A 17,773-nucleotide genomic window follows, 5' to 3' on the forward strand; every position below is an offset into this window, starting at 1 on the left:
TTCAGAAGTTATTTGCAGTTTCAGCAGTGTCATAAAATATAGCACTTGAGAGCTTCAAACTTGAACACCTATTTTTAAGAAATCAGCAAAGGTTGGAAATTAAAGGAGAAATGGATGGAAAGTTGTTTCCTCTATTGGAGAGTTGAAGCACAATAACTGGCGTACCAAGTCTTCTGATGTGGATCATTTAATCCAAGATGAGCTAGGGCCCTTTGTCTTTAGTAGCCATATAATGTTCTCTGTGCTTCAAAGAATTAAGGTATATGCTAAATAATTTAATATTTTGACAGATCAGGCCCACAGTCTTAAGCTAGTCAATAAGAAAACAAGTCAGGACATAGCTAATAAACATTCCTGACAAGTCTGAACAACTCGACAAGCACCAAAGGACAGAAACTCTTTGAAAGATAAAGAGCAGTCAGTTCTTGCAGAAAACACTGAGCTGAGACCATGAAATCATCTTCTCTTCAAGCAGTTCCCTACCTCATTCATTAAGAGATTTTCCAACCTCTGCAACAGAGACAACCTAAACAAAAAACAAGCAGCCTTCAAACCACAATTTAATTCTTTCTGCAAACCAGAATCCAGCCTCTGTCGTAGGGGAGGAAAAAGAGCATATAATCATTCACACACTTCAACATCCTTTTTACATCATTTTGCACACCACTATTAATTAATGACCAAGAACTGGTAGGCTAGTGTGACTGAGCACACATACATAAAGAATTTATTCACTTCAACAGCCAAACAGAACTTTGGACTAGTTGTATCAAATCTACAGGATTTGTCCCAATTTAATTTCAATTTGAGGAGAGGGTAGGAGATGATGAATGTGAAAAGCTACTTTGCAATAGCCCTATTTATAGCAGCAGTGCACCTGGGCTTACAAAAACCCCACAAAAAATCACAATAGTATGCACTACCCATACACTGATTACTTTCATCTGGCAACCATTAGCATGGAAATGTATTGTTGCTTTACCTGCTGCATATTTTTGCTCATTTTGGATTGCTACTCCATTACACTATGAAGCACAACAATACAAACTCCTCAAAAAAAAAAGGTAAGAAAAGATTGGAGGGAACAAAAGGAAAATAATATTTTAAATAGTGCTTTTTCCTAGCTGTTAATTTTTGTTCTCAATTGTTTGCCTCTCAAATCTTGAAGTTATGGTTTATTCTGTGTAGATTTTCTTTAGCCCTAGATGTTGTTAGCAAACTCATAGCTGTTACCAGACTTGGAGGAAAAAGCCGAGGGTGGACTACACGGTTACAGAAATTAAGAGATTACTCTTGCAACATTACAATTGTATTTAGGGTTCAATTAGACAAAAGTGGAGGGGTAGTTTAGACACCTGAAAATAAAAATAAATTGATTAGTATTTTAAAGTATTTAAATTTTAAATGTTCTTTGTCCTACAACCAGAGTGGTTTTAGCACATCCATTTTCTGCTTTGAGTTCCTTAAGATTTACCTAAGTAGCCTACCAACACACTACTTGGAACTTACATCTCAAATTTCCCAATTTCCCATCCATATTCTAGAACTTCTCCATTCTACACATTAAAATATGTTCATTTCATTAGAGTTACAGATAAAACTGTTAGCTTCACAATTAAATTACTTTCTCCGCCCCCCCCCAAGAAGAGGAGGCACTTTTACAAACTCCTACTGTTTCCTGTGCCAAAAGATACCATTAAAACAAGTCATCATAGCATTGAAAGCCATAGGCAGTACTCTCATTCTCGCCAAACAGTTCTGCAACAGAAGCGAGGATTCATCTTCCTAAAACAGAAAGCAAAAAGCCCCCAAGCATCCCCATCCACATCTTTAAAACATTTCTCTGTAACAGAGCTCAGGTTTGATATCACCAAATATAGAATGTCATAAGAATCTTTTTAGGGTGCATCAGGTTCTCTTCGTGTACACAGAGAAATGGGTTTTATTGGGTCTGCCTGGGAACAGGCATGCAATGCTCTGGCATTGAGCTCTGAATTAAGCAGCAGACTACAAGAAAGAAAATGGTATTATTAAAGGCTGCTTGCTCCTTTAACGATGCTTTATATATTAGAGGCATCCCCTTGGCAAAACGAGCAAGAGAACAGTACTGAGAGATGTTTCAAATCTTTCCTAACTTCATTTTGACTCTTCCTTTTGACTTCTTTTTTATTAAGCAGCCACACATATAGGGAAATTTACAATAACATTTTAAAAAACCCAGCTACTTACAAATCTGCTTCAGACTGACACTTTAAAGAGTTGTTAGACAACAGCATATTTCAATTCTTACAGCAGAAAAACTGACGGTATTTGACCTGCTAATTTTAGTATCTAACTTAATTTCAGCTTAGATTTTGTAAGTTGGCTTTCAAAATCCACAACAAAATTCAGAGAACTGCTTAAAATAAGACCGATTGTTATATAGGATAAACATCATAGCACATAAGACACAATGCATGCGTTTTATTCTTAAAAGCACAAGATTAAAAATCCACAGCTTTCAAGTTTCTGTGTTTCAGTTATCTGTATCGCATGACAGCCTTTGAAGCAAAGATCAAATTAACATCCTTCCAGCTTTCAAATATTATTTTTGCCTTCTCTTCCACTACGGAAGTCTAACTAGATAATAAGATAATGCCTTACCAGATGCTGTCATTTGTCCATTAATTACTGGTTCCAGAGCCATAGAATGTAATTTTCCCAAACACACCCTAAACATTTATTCCAGAATCCATCTAAAGCGAATGTAAAGAATTTGGATGCTGGGATTGGTTGGTTTTAGCACTGGGGAGAGCAGGGAGGTAGGGAGGGGAGGTTTCAACATATTCAAATGTCAAAATTAATTCTAATCATTAAAAATGAACTGGATCTTTTGGTTTAAAGATTCATATAGTGCCATCTGCATTAACTTTCTCTGCATCACATTTAAAGGCTTTCAGAAATCATAGCCTAAGATTTTTTCCATACAAGAAATTTCTCCCTTTGGAAGTCTTAACATGTTGCTTGGCAATAATACCATCCCATCTCGGGGAAGATAACCACCACCCCTTTTTGTCTGGTTGGAAGCCTGACTGCATTGCACAGGTGTCCCATCCATCCGAAAACAAAGAAAGGCTCTGCAAGTACGCTGACGTCACCGCAGCTACAGCAAGCACCAGAATAGAAGCTCAAATATACGCTCCATACTACAGTCCTACAGGAAGTCAGAACCATACCCGCCTGCTAAAGTATAAAATGAACGTGCGGAGATACGTGCTGTGAATACAAATTTAATATATCCTGGACTAAGTGACATTCTGTTTGTTGCATAGCAACAGGAATCTACTGCACAAAAACAATATGGAACTTTTTTTTTTACTTGCCAAGCCACAATTAACCCCAGTCTTCCTGAGAAACAGAACATCCACAGCATAAACATTACCCTCGTCACCAATCTAACCAAAGATGCTAGGTCCCAACACTTACTCTGTTTTACATTGAAATGATTCTGTACATTTAAATGCTCGTAGGGTATGGTGCTGCTGAGAGAAAATTCATTGCTACAGTGTACATGTCCAACAGCATTTTAATTTTATAGCAATGTCCAAGAAAAAGTTCTTAGATGCATAAAGTTTCCATTCTTAAGTGTAGAGTACTTTCATCATTTTATATCAGATTTTTGTCATACTGTGTAAAAAAATTAAAGCTCTCCAATTCTAGAAGAAAAGCCTATGGCTTTATTTCTAAATAGTTTTGCTTTGTCTTGTTCGTGTTGTGTGTCTGTTTGGGGGGTTGGTTTTGCTTTACAAAACAATGAAAATGAGCATCAACCCAAACTACTTCGAATTTAAGATCTGTTACGAGTTTTGAAGCTAAACTGCGTGGACATCTAAACTGTGTTCCTCTTCACAGGAGAGAAAGTTTTTTGTAAGACACTATGAATTGCATACAATCTCTCACCCTTCTCCAAAGCTTATGATCACTCAATTGATTGGGAAACTGATATATGATATCATATACATCATAAAGTATATGTAAATACGCAACACCAAATTGGGAAGATTCCTCTCTCGGTTTTTTGTTTCTTTGGGTTTTTTTAAACACCTTCCCCATTCCCAGACAAGACCATGGTAAGCTCCCCGAGAGTTACAACCAAAATGTCTAATGACTGGGCTTTGGGACAAATCCACTCCCTACATCCACCTCAACTTCAGACATACTTGAAGACAGAGCGCTCAGTTCAATTCAGAAGGAAAAAAACCAAGATTTCAAATATGTAGATGTTGAATACTGAGATTGCCACCATATAAATCACCAAACCTGAAAGCATTCCTAAGCATTACACTAACAGCTCAGTCTTCATCCTAACATCACTTACAAAATATGTGCAATTTACTTAGAACAAGTTAAGGAAAAAAGTTATAAAGGCCTTACTGTATAAGGCCTAGATAAGATAAAGCATACCATTAACGAACAAGCTTACAAACACTTCCCAATTCAAAACAGCTAAGGATTTCTCATTCCATAAAGTCACTTCTCTCCCTCTTTATTCACAACTGGTGAGCCACAGAACGGACCAGAGAGAAATCAGATACCTGATCGTAGGTGAAGACTGTGCATCAAATATTGGGAAACCTAAACAAGCGAACACCTTCATACACAGGCAGCACACAGAGGTTAACAGTACGTATCAGGAACAAGGTTTTCTTTTTATTGTTGGGGCTAAGAGGAGTGGTTGTTTTGCATCCATCTGTCCTAAGAAAAGGATAGATATGAATTGAAGGCAAGATATTCAGAGTATTCAGAACCGGCATAACTGTACACTCTTCTATCCTGTGATGACTAAGGACTTCAACATGGCAAAAATAAAATCGTACTATTAAGTATTATTAAGCATTAGTCATGCCTAAAGATGCAACCCTTGCAATGCAATCCACTTTTATCTGCATCTTACAGATTTACTATACACAAGTTACACCCGTGACCAAGACCACGTCCCCACAAAAATAACACAGATGGGCTCCTCAAACAAGGCACTCTGAGCATTTTTTCCAGTGATTCCCAGTAGTCAGATACTTCAAAGGAAAATACACCCTCTCACTTTACACAGGAACAGTAACATTTGAAAAGTATTTTCACAGTTTTGCTTTTTGACATTTTTCTCTGCAATGCAATTTCCACTTCCTTTATGCAGACATCATCTTTGCATAGTAATGCAAAAACAAATGGCAATTTAAATCATATCCTACAGCTGCTTACCTTTTCAAGCACCTAATTCCTTATTCCTTGAAATAAGAATACTACTAAATACTGCTACTAGGTCAGACATCAAAACTATGAGCTACCTATGAAAAAATAAAACACACAGCAACATTTACCTGTATCTGCAACACGTCTGCAACAATCCACACAGTACAAAATCTCCACATGGTGTCTCCAAAGAATTGAATAACTTTCTCAGGAACTCAACACTAGAATGTCTGAAAGCTTACCCGTGTCCTGTTCCCCACCAATGCAGCAGTTGATCTAATAAAAGATATTGCCTCTCCTTATAAATCCTTTGTCTTGTTTATATCCTTAGAGCAACACAGCTACAGCAACAGTATTCATAACCTGCAAAGCAACCTTTATGTTTATCTTACTGCCATCCGCTACGGATTTAGCTACTGTTGGAAACAGTGGCAGTTACAGGAACACAGAACTGTTCTATCAGTGACTAAGAAATGTACAGCAAATAAAAAACATACAGGAATACCCTTTGGTTTTAAAGTCGCTTTTATAGTATGCCAAACCAAGAAGTCTGAGACGTACTATTCTTCCAAACTTTATGAAAAGACTACTCAAAGATATTGCTACAATACAAAATGAAGTCTCTGAACCCAGCAGTCCAGATTTTTTCACCTCACAACTTAGTTGTAAGTTCAGATGTTAAGTTCAGCAGTAATAATTCTGAGAATAACTCATGTATGATGCAGTTAACCAAGCTGATCACTAAACTAAAGGCTACTAGACTCGTCACACCGTATTGTGGAACCTAGAGCAACAGTATTGCCACAGTCTTTGAGATTACAGCACAAGATCTTTAGGGTGCAAAATTTGTTTAATTTACTTCTTTTACATATTTGATGCTTTGGTCGTCTTCTTCCATCTCAAGTCAAAATTTTCATCTGAAACCCACTGCTGCATTTCTATTCAGCAGCTAAAAAACCCAACAAGACCACTGAAATGCTATGAAAACTCATTCTCAATTATTCTCCAAACCTGTAATGCTGAAGAAGCAGCTGGAGTACTGGATTTGACTTCTGCTTAAGTTTATTACCAACAACTTACTATTCAAGTGCTCTAGCCATTCATCGGCTCTTCCTTCTACCCTTGATTTGACATGGATTCCCTGCTAGCTTTCTAAGATTAACCTATCTCCTCAGCCTTCTCTTGGTCAGAAGAACGTTGCACTGGGTAGGTCTTTCACATCTTCACTCACCCCTCAAACAGCAGGCTCTAGCCAAGAGAAAAGTACTGATTACTGTATACAGTGACTACTGTCTCCATACTCAGTTTCAGACCAGATAGTTCATATCTGACTAGGAAGGCAATCCTGTGTTCAAAACATGTTCATTTCATGTACATACACACCTTGAATGGAGATACAAAGTATCAGCTACTTCCTGCACCATCTACCTGCTCTACTCACAAAGTGATTCAACTTAATACACCAGTGTAAAACAGTAAGTTAAAATAGTAGTTTCTTGAGTTCTGACTATATTCAGAGACTTCTATAAAACCAGGAGTATTCTGAATTAGAAAAAAAAGTACTTCTAAATGTAATTTCCAAAAAAAAAAATCAGTATTTTTGCTTGAATAGTACATAACTACAACCAAACTATACCTGCTCTTAAGTAAAATGTTCAGTGATTAGACTTATACGTACAAATGCTGAGCTTCAGGACCGATTATTTTCATAACAGTGCAATCATTCACTACTTAGATTTATTATCTCTGCCATAATTAGGTTCATTTGGATTTGGTTTCACTTTTGTCAGTCTGGCCACACCATCTATTTCAGACAATAGATAATAATGTTTATTCTGAAGTTGTAAAGTCCATTTAACTTAATCCACAGTAGCCAATTGCAGTTTTCTAAAAATGGGCTCTGTAAATGCATTCAAGAACACTGTACAAGTTTTCTAGTAAAGCTTCACTGTGTTCAATTTTAAGTACAAATCCAACAAGTTTTTAAAAAAAATAAATCTGTTCCAATAACTTAGACTGAGCACTTTTATAGAAAAGTCAGCATTGTTTAATGGACTGAGGTTTGCCAAAAGGACCATATACTTTCCTCAAATATCAACAAGAGTTCAACACAGGAGAGAAAATAAGAGGTGTACACGTCATTATGTGCTGTTGTAAAAGACTCCAAGCTTTTAAAAGAAAGCAAAGAAGGGGAAAGGTATTTTTATAGAACAGGAAAATATAGAGAAAAAAGAAGTTTTCAAAACAAGTAGCAGTGTATATTGATCATTGTAACGCATTATTGACATGAACATCTGCAGTAGCTAGAAAAGAAAAATTCTTGCTAGCCTAGACTTGGAAGCTTGGTACCTGAAAAACACTTATCTTGAACAAAAGCTATTTCAAGAGCTAGTGGTTTTAAGCAGCAACACTACTGGGTTCAAGGCCCAGATTTACTCAGAGCATATGCTTAAGTCAGATTTGCAAAGCCAACCAGAAAGTTGAATGGAACCTAAAAATACCAACCGCCCCTTTCCACCAATGCCAGTAAAAATACCACTAATACAGCAGTATTGGAAGTTTTGTTGGAAATACATGAACTACAAGAGAAACCTAATCATCTTCCCATTTAGTATTTGCATTTACAAATAAGAAAAATGCCACTTAAACCTAAGTCTCCACAAAATATACAATACTAGCAGATATGACCATATATGAAGACATATACTGGTCTAAACAATTGAAATATTAAAGCATTTGCCAGTAACTCCTCAACTGTGATGAGACCACAATAAAATGTTCCCTGAACTACACGACCTTCAAAGCGTTTCAGTTAAAAGCCTGGTATCAGCGTTAAGTTAACCTGCAATAAAGTGACAGCAGTCAGTTTAAGTATTAAACTATATTTTAGGAAATTGCCTTAAGGAGAATGACACATACATAGACATTTATTTCCTCTAGAAAGAAAATTAAATAGTTGCAGTTTTATAGCAGGTAGAGAAATAAGGCATAACAGAAGCTTTAGCTATACCAACGATTACTCTTGTTCTTTCACTATTCTGCTTGATTCAAGTTTTAAAACTTTTTGTTTTTTAAACTAGGTGACTTGTATACCCAGAACGCACAACAACTCACCTTCTTCATGGAATTTGCAGTAAGTATAGATTACTTTGTAACCTGATTCAGGAAACTGAAAAGAAGTTTCGAATTTGTGAAGAATAACAAAAGAATGACAGAATATTTGAAACAAAATCCTTCCAATTCTGTTTGTGCTGCAAACTAGGAGTTTAGAGAGTTATTTCTGGCAGCACACCAGTCCAGCAAAGTAGTATTTTTGTATCACCCTCTGGAGTGCAATTAGTTTCCACTTCTCTCCCCCATACTTCACTGAGTGGCAGAACCTTTCTTTACCATAGTTTAAAAAACAAAAAAAGAAAAAAAATCCAACATCAACCTACACACTTAGCAAAGAAGCATACTAGTTGTGGACTAAACAAATAGTTTTTACTAGTCTTCCCTTATATAAGCCAACTTTGCCTGGAGAATTTTCAGTATGTGAAACTATGAGCAGATTAATTTTTTTTTTTTTTGCCTTAATACTGATTGTGTTTTCTTTTAATGAGCCCTGCCTAAAGATTACTCATGGAGAGCAAGAGAATCTTACTTCGATTCCTCACATTAACTTGTGCATTGATTCCCAGAACACGTGCTTATTACTGGCAGTTCAACTGGAAAGACTAATCCAAAGTAGACTGACAATTCACCTCACGTCACATTGAACAGTCCCATTTTCTCCACGGGGCTGTCACTAGCATTTAGGCAGTAAAACCAGAAAAACGTCGCCTCACCTCCCAAGGAGCAGTTCCATAAGCCACCCATAAGTGTCTGCAGAACTATAACATTAGGAGCAGCACATGCGTAAGGCTGTCAAAAGGTGGTAAGCATGATTTTCACATTCTTGTTTGGAACTTTTTAAACATTAGTCATGAAACAGTTACAGTGAAAGGGATTTGTAATAAGTGATACTAGGGGAGAGGGTTATCAATTATTATTAGAACAATTAATTAGGAGTATCTGAAATAAAACTCAATGTTTTCCCCTAAAACCTGTATTAGTATAGCGCATTTTAAAACAAGGCAAAACTACTGCAGACTCAGTTACTTAGATATAGGTTTGTTAGTTATAAGTTAGAAAATTTGAAAATTAAAATAAGGTAGTGCAGCCATTCCTAAAAGGGAGAAAAGATTCTGTATGTTACTCAACTAAAAAGCTATATACAAACCTCGTTCTTTTCCAGGTTTGCAAGAACACATGGGAAGTTAGGATAGGGGAGGGACAGTAGGGACACAACACTGGCTTCTCATCTGGCAGGTTTAAATACTGAAAGATACAAAAGTGGCTTTGCTCCCGTGTTAATCCCAAGAGAGATGTCAACAGCCCAAGAACACAAGGTAGTTTTATACAATTCACAAGGACTGGCAGGGAAAGGCAGGGGTGGGGTGAGAGAGTGAGGTAGGCACCATCAAAAATTACTTAAATATATTGAAGCTGTTCAAACAAGGCTTGTGTGACTTCTGTCTCTGCTACATTTACTTTTAGCTCCTACTAAAAGTCAAAGTTTTTTTCAAGCAAACAGAAAAAGCACATATCTTCTGCTTTCTCTCAGCACTACAGCACTCTTAAAACCTAAACATGTCTAGGTGTTTAGAGAGCTGGCACATGTATTTCTAAACTGCCGAGCGGAAGCAGGCATGAACTGTCAAGAGCAACTCCAGATGAAAGGTCAAAGTAAAGGGAATAATTCTTTCACAAAATACATTTGCACTCTAGTAACAAAAGCAAATGACTCTATCCAGTGGCTCAATAACCTACTTCTATAATAGTTCTGCATGAAATGCACTGGCATGGCAAGCAGCAGTCCTCATTACTAAGTATTTCCAATCACATGCCTAAGGCAGAGCCGAGATACGTCACTCAGGGCATAAGTGCACTAGCAAAGCATCCACTGAAACAGGTGCTGGAAGAATAATTCCTCTCCTTTTTATGGTAGTGTAGAAAAAAGCCTTTCACGCTGTAGTGGTCTGAAGTAGGACGCTAAATAACTCGGTCTTGTTCCCTGACCTCCAACAACAAACAACATGAAGCCCTGAATCAAGAGTCAAGAAAAAAACTTGTACGTACCCTTCCAGAGAACATTCCTGAATTATACACACTCCCAGACTGTTTCTAATTTTTAGAGGCTGACAACATAATTGCTAAGATGGTCATAAATAGCTTTTTCTAAAAAATTTGTATTCTGATTCCCGTACCCTCCATTCATATAATAATCTTTTAAAAACTTCTACTTTTACTATCAAAATAACTTACTAAACTATCCAGAGACCTTGAGGGCAAAACAGTTGCCAGATTCCACACCAGGTGGGCAGAAACAACCCATCCAAAAATTATTTGCAACTGTCACAAATAAAGTGCTAGCTAAAGACTGCACTTCTATCAGACAGATGACTCAGTCCATCTGTTAGTTTACTTAAGAACAAGGAAAGTAACCTGAATTCTTGTATCCACCTGAAAAAAAAACCTGCCTACACCACCAATTTTACTCTTGAGATATGAGCAATTTTAGGAATTGTATTGGTTGCAGTTACGTGTATCCAGTCTAATTTAGCCGCCTGCTTGCACTTCCAACATTTTGTCAAATATTTCTCAACTAAATTAAGCTTTCTACTTCAAATATGCTATTCCTGCAAGTATTAAAACTAAAGCAAAGGCACAATTCCAAAGTGTTACCCTACATATTGCTGTACACAATAACTTATTGCCACCATTGAAATTAATGGCTTTGCTACTCTGATATTTTACTACCTTAAATGACTGCTGTTATTGCAGTCGGCTGAGCTATACTAATGTCACTAATACTACAATGCTCTTGTATACCCACTTTTCTGGAAACCCTGGGAAACGTGTGTGGGTTCCCTCAAGCATTCCTAGTCCTAACGAAGGTACACGTTTTGTTACTTCTGTCGTGAGCTTCCACTCCTGTATTAAAGACGTAAAAAAACAGCGAGTATGGTATCTGATATCCTAGCACAGCATCTAAAACATAACGAAGGCTTACTAACCCAGGCACAAAATACACTGACTTTTAAATGATAACATGAATTACATTCTAAAGCAACATACTTGAGCAGAAAAACTGCCGAATATAAGTGGAAATTTTAATATGGTTTAGAGGGACTACAAATTTAGCTATCTTTTTATCTTGAAAACACAACTGAGGATATGACACGATTGTCTAAAGACAAAAATCTATAATAATTTAGCTGCTTGCCCTATCTAAATACAGAATGAACATTCACACATATGATATGCATAGTAGCCCACTGTAAACACAAATGAATATACTGGGCTCTGGAAATACTAGAATTTAAAATTCTAAAAAAATACTGTTTCTTTCCCAGTTCCTGCAACTTGGGTAATGAAACCAGACTAAGCAGTCTGCATTCTGACTAGCACACTAATGAAAAACAATTCTTTCCCACACAAAGAAATGGATGTAGTAATCCCAAGAGAAGGCTGTACGGTTTGATTAAAAAAAAAGTCAGTATCTTGGAAAGCTCATTTATTTTTATTGGAGTTAACATACAAAATGAGCTAGATACCCAAAAAAAAAAAATATTTAAGAGAAGTCAGTTAACCTTCACTGTAGAATCCCAACTCTAGCAGTGGAGTTACGTTTATCAGCTTCCGTAATACAGATTTCAACATACGCTTCAACAAAAGTCTGTTCACACATGTTCTTCTTGTAGCAATACAAGGGGAAGTTATGCTATTACTAGAACCGGGGCATCAAATTGTGCTGTTACCTAGATCTTAACTACCTTCTCCCCCACCACCACATTCCAGTCAGCTAATAAATGGAAACCTCACTGAATATGCCTATTCCTGGATACCTATTATAAGTGCATTCAGGAAACTATATTAAGAGCAGTACTTAGTCAGCTAACCACAATACAATAAAAGCAACAGGTGTTCATGGGAATCAACTGTTTACCTAAATCAGGGGAGAGAGATACACACAAGCCCTAAGCTAGCTCCTGAACCAAGTAACTTCATACTTAGGCTAGACCATTGAACTGGGATATTTAATATTCAAAGTTTATCAGCAACCTAAACCCCTTAACAGATGCTACTCAAATAGCATATAATGTGAATTCGAATACAAAATAGACTTCTGCAAGAATTCATTCTTGTGTATCACTGATGTTTGTGTCTTACTAAATTGCTGATTATTTTATAATATGAAGATGCTCTTTACAATGACTTTTCATTTTATTTGACATAAGGAAAACCAGTTTGCTCTTTGGTAACTCACCAGCTAACCACTGAGACAAGATGCAAGATCTTAACACGAAATCATCAGAATTAGTTTAGGCTCACGATAGCTGAAGAATAGGCTCTCGCACACGTATGTGCCAAAGGACAGAACAGAAAGTGAGGTGTTTGGGCACTGTCCCGTCCGTCCTCCCCCCAGCTCATCTCAGAATGACTTCTAGTATTTATTTCTGTTTGTATTCTTTGGAGCACCAACTGCATACTTACCTGCAGAACAGCAGTGGCCAAATGCAGTTTATGCATTCCAGGAGACCATCAATATCGTGTCAAAAGTATGTTTTTAGTATTAAATGCTAAGATTTAACGCCACCGGCACATAGAGGAGCTATATATGAAATGCTGGTCACTTGTCCCATCTACCTTGCCACTCCTCCCCCATCACAACTTGCCTTGACCAGCAAATACACATTAAAAGACACTGCCCTAATGAAATACATCATGAAGATACTGTTTAAACACGTTTCAGAAATATACCGTCAATCCTAGTCTAAACAAGTCCAAAGAGAGAGCACGCAGTGAAAGCTTGCCATTGTACTGGAGTCGGACCAATTAAACAAAACTGAGTCAATTTAATAGTGCCTCTATAGAGAGAAAATACTTCCATAACCACATCATTTTCTTAGCCTGTGTAGTTTAATTGGTACAGTTTGCTTCTTTTTTTCAAAAGGCTTGGAACCCAGCATTCTTGAACTCACAGATTTCTTTGAAGTACCCCACGACCACTCCAAGCGACAATCCAACTTGCAACGACATTTCCCTTTTACCACCTTAACGCTCTGCGCTGACAAAAAGGTAGAAAGATTCAGACCTGTAATATATTCATTTGCCTATATTTACTAACTGCTTCAAGTCAACTGTTCAAGCATCTAAATAAGCAACCTAAGGGTAGGTTCAACCTAGACACCTTCCTGTTATGCTGGTTAAGAGAAATATTTGTGCTCCCTCCGAGCTGGCAGAAGTCCTAGCACACATACAGTTACATCAGTGAAAGAGTAGTCTTGCTGGTATAGCTTACTTCGCTCAGCATCAGCCACACAATTAAAGTACTTTTCACCAGTACGAAAACCAAATTTATACGGGGCTTCTTGAAATATTTGTGCCAAATCTTGTTAGATTAAGAGCAGTCATTGTGTTAAAGACTGGCAAGATAATAAACACCCCCCTCCCTTTGTTTAAAGGATCAGGATGTGAACTATAAGTTTTGTTAAGTTGTAACTTTTTATTTGCAGGGCATCTGACTTCTACATGAGCAACATGAATAAGTGAAAATAAATTATCACAAGACAAAACAAAGCTTAAAATAACGTAGGACATAAATACCTACGGTTAACAAAGAAAAGCAGAGGGAAATATAGGAGCACAATTCTAAACAAAACAGCAGGGAGATTGTTCCCATGCTTGCCACTGCAATGCTACCCGTTCCATTGAAGGTGCACACACATCGGCCAGGGGGAACCCTTACAGTTCAAAAAATGTAATTAGGATTTTACTGTAATTTACAGAGAATTCTAATGGCTTGTCAGTTTTATGCAGCAGAGGAATTTGCTGATTTTCATCACACAAATCTTGCCGAGCTCTGCTCCAAAGAACCTCACCACTTACGGTCATCTTTAAGACAAAGAAGGTTCAAATCCAACTGCCAAGCAGACAATATCTTCCAGGGGAAGAAGGGAAAAAAAAAAGAAAAAGGAAAAAAAAGAAGAGTAACTCGGTTCCCCAGTTGTTTAACCGAGGGACAGGCCTACAGGGAGCACAACGTCCCCGAACAGACCGACCAGCGCTCGGGCTACCGAGCCGCATTTCTCACCGGGTCCTGCACCAATCCAGAAAGAAGATTATGGAAACAGAGCAGGCACTAAAAGAGCCGGGGGGGGGGGGGGGGGGGGGGGGGAAACGGACGGGGACGGGCCAGGGAGGCAGAAAATCGCCTTCAAATGAATGAGCCGGCGGGGAGCGGGAGTCCCCGGCGGGAAGGCAGGCAGGCAGGCAGGCACCCGCCTCCCCCGGCCCCCAGCCGCGTCCACCTCAGTGTTTACATCCGAAACCTCCGAACGCGGCACTTCCCCGGCTGCCGAGAGGGGGATCCCCCCCCCCACCCCCTCTTTATTGATTACACAGGGAAAAGCCCAGCTGCTGCTGCAATGCAACACGCGCCGGGTAAGGCGGAGAGGAAGGAGGGGGGGGGGGGAAAAAAAAAAACACCGGGAGAGAAAGAAAGGAGACGGCCGACCGGGACTCACGCCGTGCCGGCGCGTACTGCCGCGGCCAGCCCGGGGGATGCGCCGGTGCGGGGCTACCCCCACCACCACCCCCCACCACCCACCCCCCCAGCCCGGGCCCCGCTGCCGCCCCCCGAGCGCAACTTCGCCGCCGCCGCGGGGGACGGGGACGGCGGGGCCGCCCCTCCCCCACCCGCCACTAACAATGGGCCCCTCCCCCACCGCGGGGCTCCCCTCAGCCCGGCCCCCTCCCCCCTGCGCCGGCCAAGCACCCCCCTCCCCTCACGGCTGCGGACCGTTAGAGGCGGGGGGCACGGGGAGCGCGCGCGCGCGCGCACGCACACACACACACACACACACACCCGGTCCGCCCGCTCCGGGACCGGCCCCTCACCTCATGGTGCTGCTCGGGGTCGGGGAGCCGCTCCCGCTTCCTCACTCGCTCCGCTCTCTCCGCCGACCCGCTCCTCGCCGCTCCGCAGGGGCCGGCGCGTCAACGGACAGCGAGACCCCCGACCGCCAGCGCCTCCCCGCCCGTCTCCGCCGCTCCCTCCGCCGCCGGGCCGGGCCAGACCACCGCGGGGAGCCGGGGGGTGGGAGGGAACGAGAGAGGTGGGGGAAAGGGGCGGGGAGGAGCGAACCAACGCGCGGGAAGGGCGGGGGGGGGGCAGGAGGAGGAGAATGGGCGGGAGGGGGGAGCGCGGGGGAGGCCCGAGGCACCGGCGGGGCTGAGGGAGCGGCGGCGGGCGGGGGGCGCGGCGGGGGGGCGGGAAGAAGGGGCGGGGGGCGGAGGCCGCACCCACCGCCGTGCTGCCGCCCGTGCGGCTGAATGGGGCTCGGTGGCCCCGCGCGGGGGCGGGCCGGGGGTAGGACGGGTCGTTACTCAGGTGAGGCAGCCGCTCCCCGGAGGACGCTGCTCAGCCCGTCCTCAGGAGAAGCGGTCGCCCGCGGCAGCTGCTTCCCCGGCGGCCCATTGTCCTGCGGGGCCGGGGGACAAGCAGGGCAAGGCAGGGCACCGCGGCGAGACCCTGCTATCGGCCCGCTCTCGGGCTGAGGGAAGCGGAACCGAGCCCTCCTCGGGTGGGCCCCGCCGGGGGGGTCCGCACCGTGACCTGGCGCCCGGGAGACGCCCGGGAGACGCCCCGGAGCGGCGGGGCGGGCGAGGGGTGGGTTGCGCTCCCGATGAGGCCGGCGGAGCTCGGCGCCTCTCGGGACTTCGTGCTCGCCAAGGCCGGTTCCGAGCGTCAGCAGACCGCTCCCCCTTCCTCACCCCGGCCCCTCTGCACCGGGGTCTGTCTGCCCAGGTAACCGGTACAGCGGGTGTAGGAAAGAAATCACGTAACCCGCGCAGCCCGCTGCGTCAGCCCGGCTGGTAAGCTGCTGTGGGTTTCTGCGAGTGCCTCTCTGTGCCCTCGGCAGCGTGTGGCCTAAGACACGCTTTCAGAAAGACAGGAAGGCTATTTCAGCTTCGCATTTTTCACTGGCCCCGCGTCTGTGCCGAATACAGATGTACGTTTTGCGTTGGGTACTCCCAGCGGAGCCAACACACGGCATGCGTAACTTTAACCCAGCTCCCGTTCAGCTCATTCCTGTGAAGCACCAAATACCTGTTCTCTTTCATCTCCCTTAACAGAAGTGATGAGCAATTTCCAATGACATTAAGGCATCTTAGTGCTTCTGCAACTCTGATTTCATTTTTCTCTAACAAATACCATTGCTTTCTAGTTTTGAGTTATTTAAAATGTATTGGAGGTGAGAAATAAATCCATATATACCTTCTTTATAAATTTCTAGAGTTTTAGATATAAAAAGGTAAAGAATTTTAGAAATATATATATAGTTTCTTTATATTTTTATCTAGGTTTCACAAACTTAGGGGGTTTACTGCGAATCTCAGCTATTTGACACTATGCGTACAACCTCTTCCTTGATCAGTACAGTACCTGAGACGGGGTCATCTACCATCAATTAATGGTGTCAGTAACGCAGTAAGAGACGAGCTAGTCAATGAAAAAAATGGTCAATTGTTAGAAAATACTAATTCAGGAAAAAGGACAGGCTCTGAAACTGAAGCTAATGAATAACAGTTTAGTAAGAAAATTAACATGTTTTTACTGGCATAGGGATGATGTCAATGAAAATGTTGCCATAGAGGTGAATCACAAAAAGCAGATGAGTAATCAGAAGAAAAGCAGCAGCATACTCTTAAAAATTAGGTGGGTACCTTTGACAACAATGTAAATGCAGTCTGAAAAAGGGGACACAATTGAATCTGTTAAATAAATTTACCTTAATTGCTTTCAGCAAATACTGAGGACTCTAATGACTGACAGTGGACCTCAGTTCTTAAGGAGTCAGGAATTTTCTAAGATCTGGGCTTCCTATCACCAGAAGATTCTCCAAATAAAAGGAGTGAAAAGTATCTTGAAGGCAGCCAAACATAAACGTTAAGATCTATATCTAACTGATAATATCTAAGTATCTCTATAGATATACATCTAATGGGCTTCAGCAGATACATCAGTAAAAGGAATGGTAGAGACAGAAGAATTATTTTGTTCTAAGATCCCAGTTGTTCTATACCAGAAAAAAAATCAGGATATAATGTGACTGTTCTGATATGACTGTTTGGTCATATTAGTCAAATCTAAAAGAAGTTTGAGTGTGACAGGTATATAAAAACCACTGAAAGTGTCCCTGGGTTACAAGTCTGCCCGAGAGGGAAAGAAAATAGCCAGAAGCTGTTAGTCCCGCAAAGTAACTATTATCATTATTTGTGTTATATTACTTGGTGTTCTTAGCCAAATCAGATATGGTCATAGCTGGATTTCTCAAGACATACTCTGTGGTACAATAGAATTTGTAAAAATGCCAGAAGAATCATTTTGCATGCTGGCACCGCAGATGTCACCAAGTGCAAAGTCATTCTGGACGCTAGCTTAGTCAAAAATCCC

General features: G+C 41.1%; 1 protein-coding gene across 7 annotated transcripts in view; it reads right to left on the reverse strand.

The window, feature by feature from the left end:
- ENAH (ENAH actin regulator) overlaps nt 1-15,354 on the reverse strand; it is a 100,360-nt gene extending 85,006 nt beyond the window's left edge. For 6 of the 7 annotated variants that reach the window (XM_075749366.1, XM_075749365.1, XM_075749364.1 and 3 more), the window contains exon 1: nt 15,214-15,354. In XM_075749366.1, the coding sequence (XP_075605481.1) occupies nt 15,214-15,218 (5 nt within the window). In that variant the 5' untranslated portion in view covers nt 15,219-15,354. Of the gene's footprint in view, nt 1-14,202; nt 14,389-15,213 lie in introns of those variants that run through there. The other variant, XM_075749358.1, reaches the window with a different exon arrangement.
- Between the last annotated feature and the right edge of the window lie 2,419 nt (nt 15,355-17,773).

Source organism: Balearica regulorum, chromosome 3, assembly GCF_011004875.1.
Source record: "Balearica regulorum gibbericeps isolate bBalReg1 chromosome 3, bBalReg1.pri, whole genome shotgun sequence".
NCBI classification, from domain to species: Eukaryota; Metazoa; Chordata; class Aves; order Gruiformes; family Gruidae; genus Balearica; species Balearica regulorum.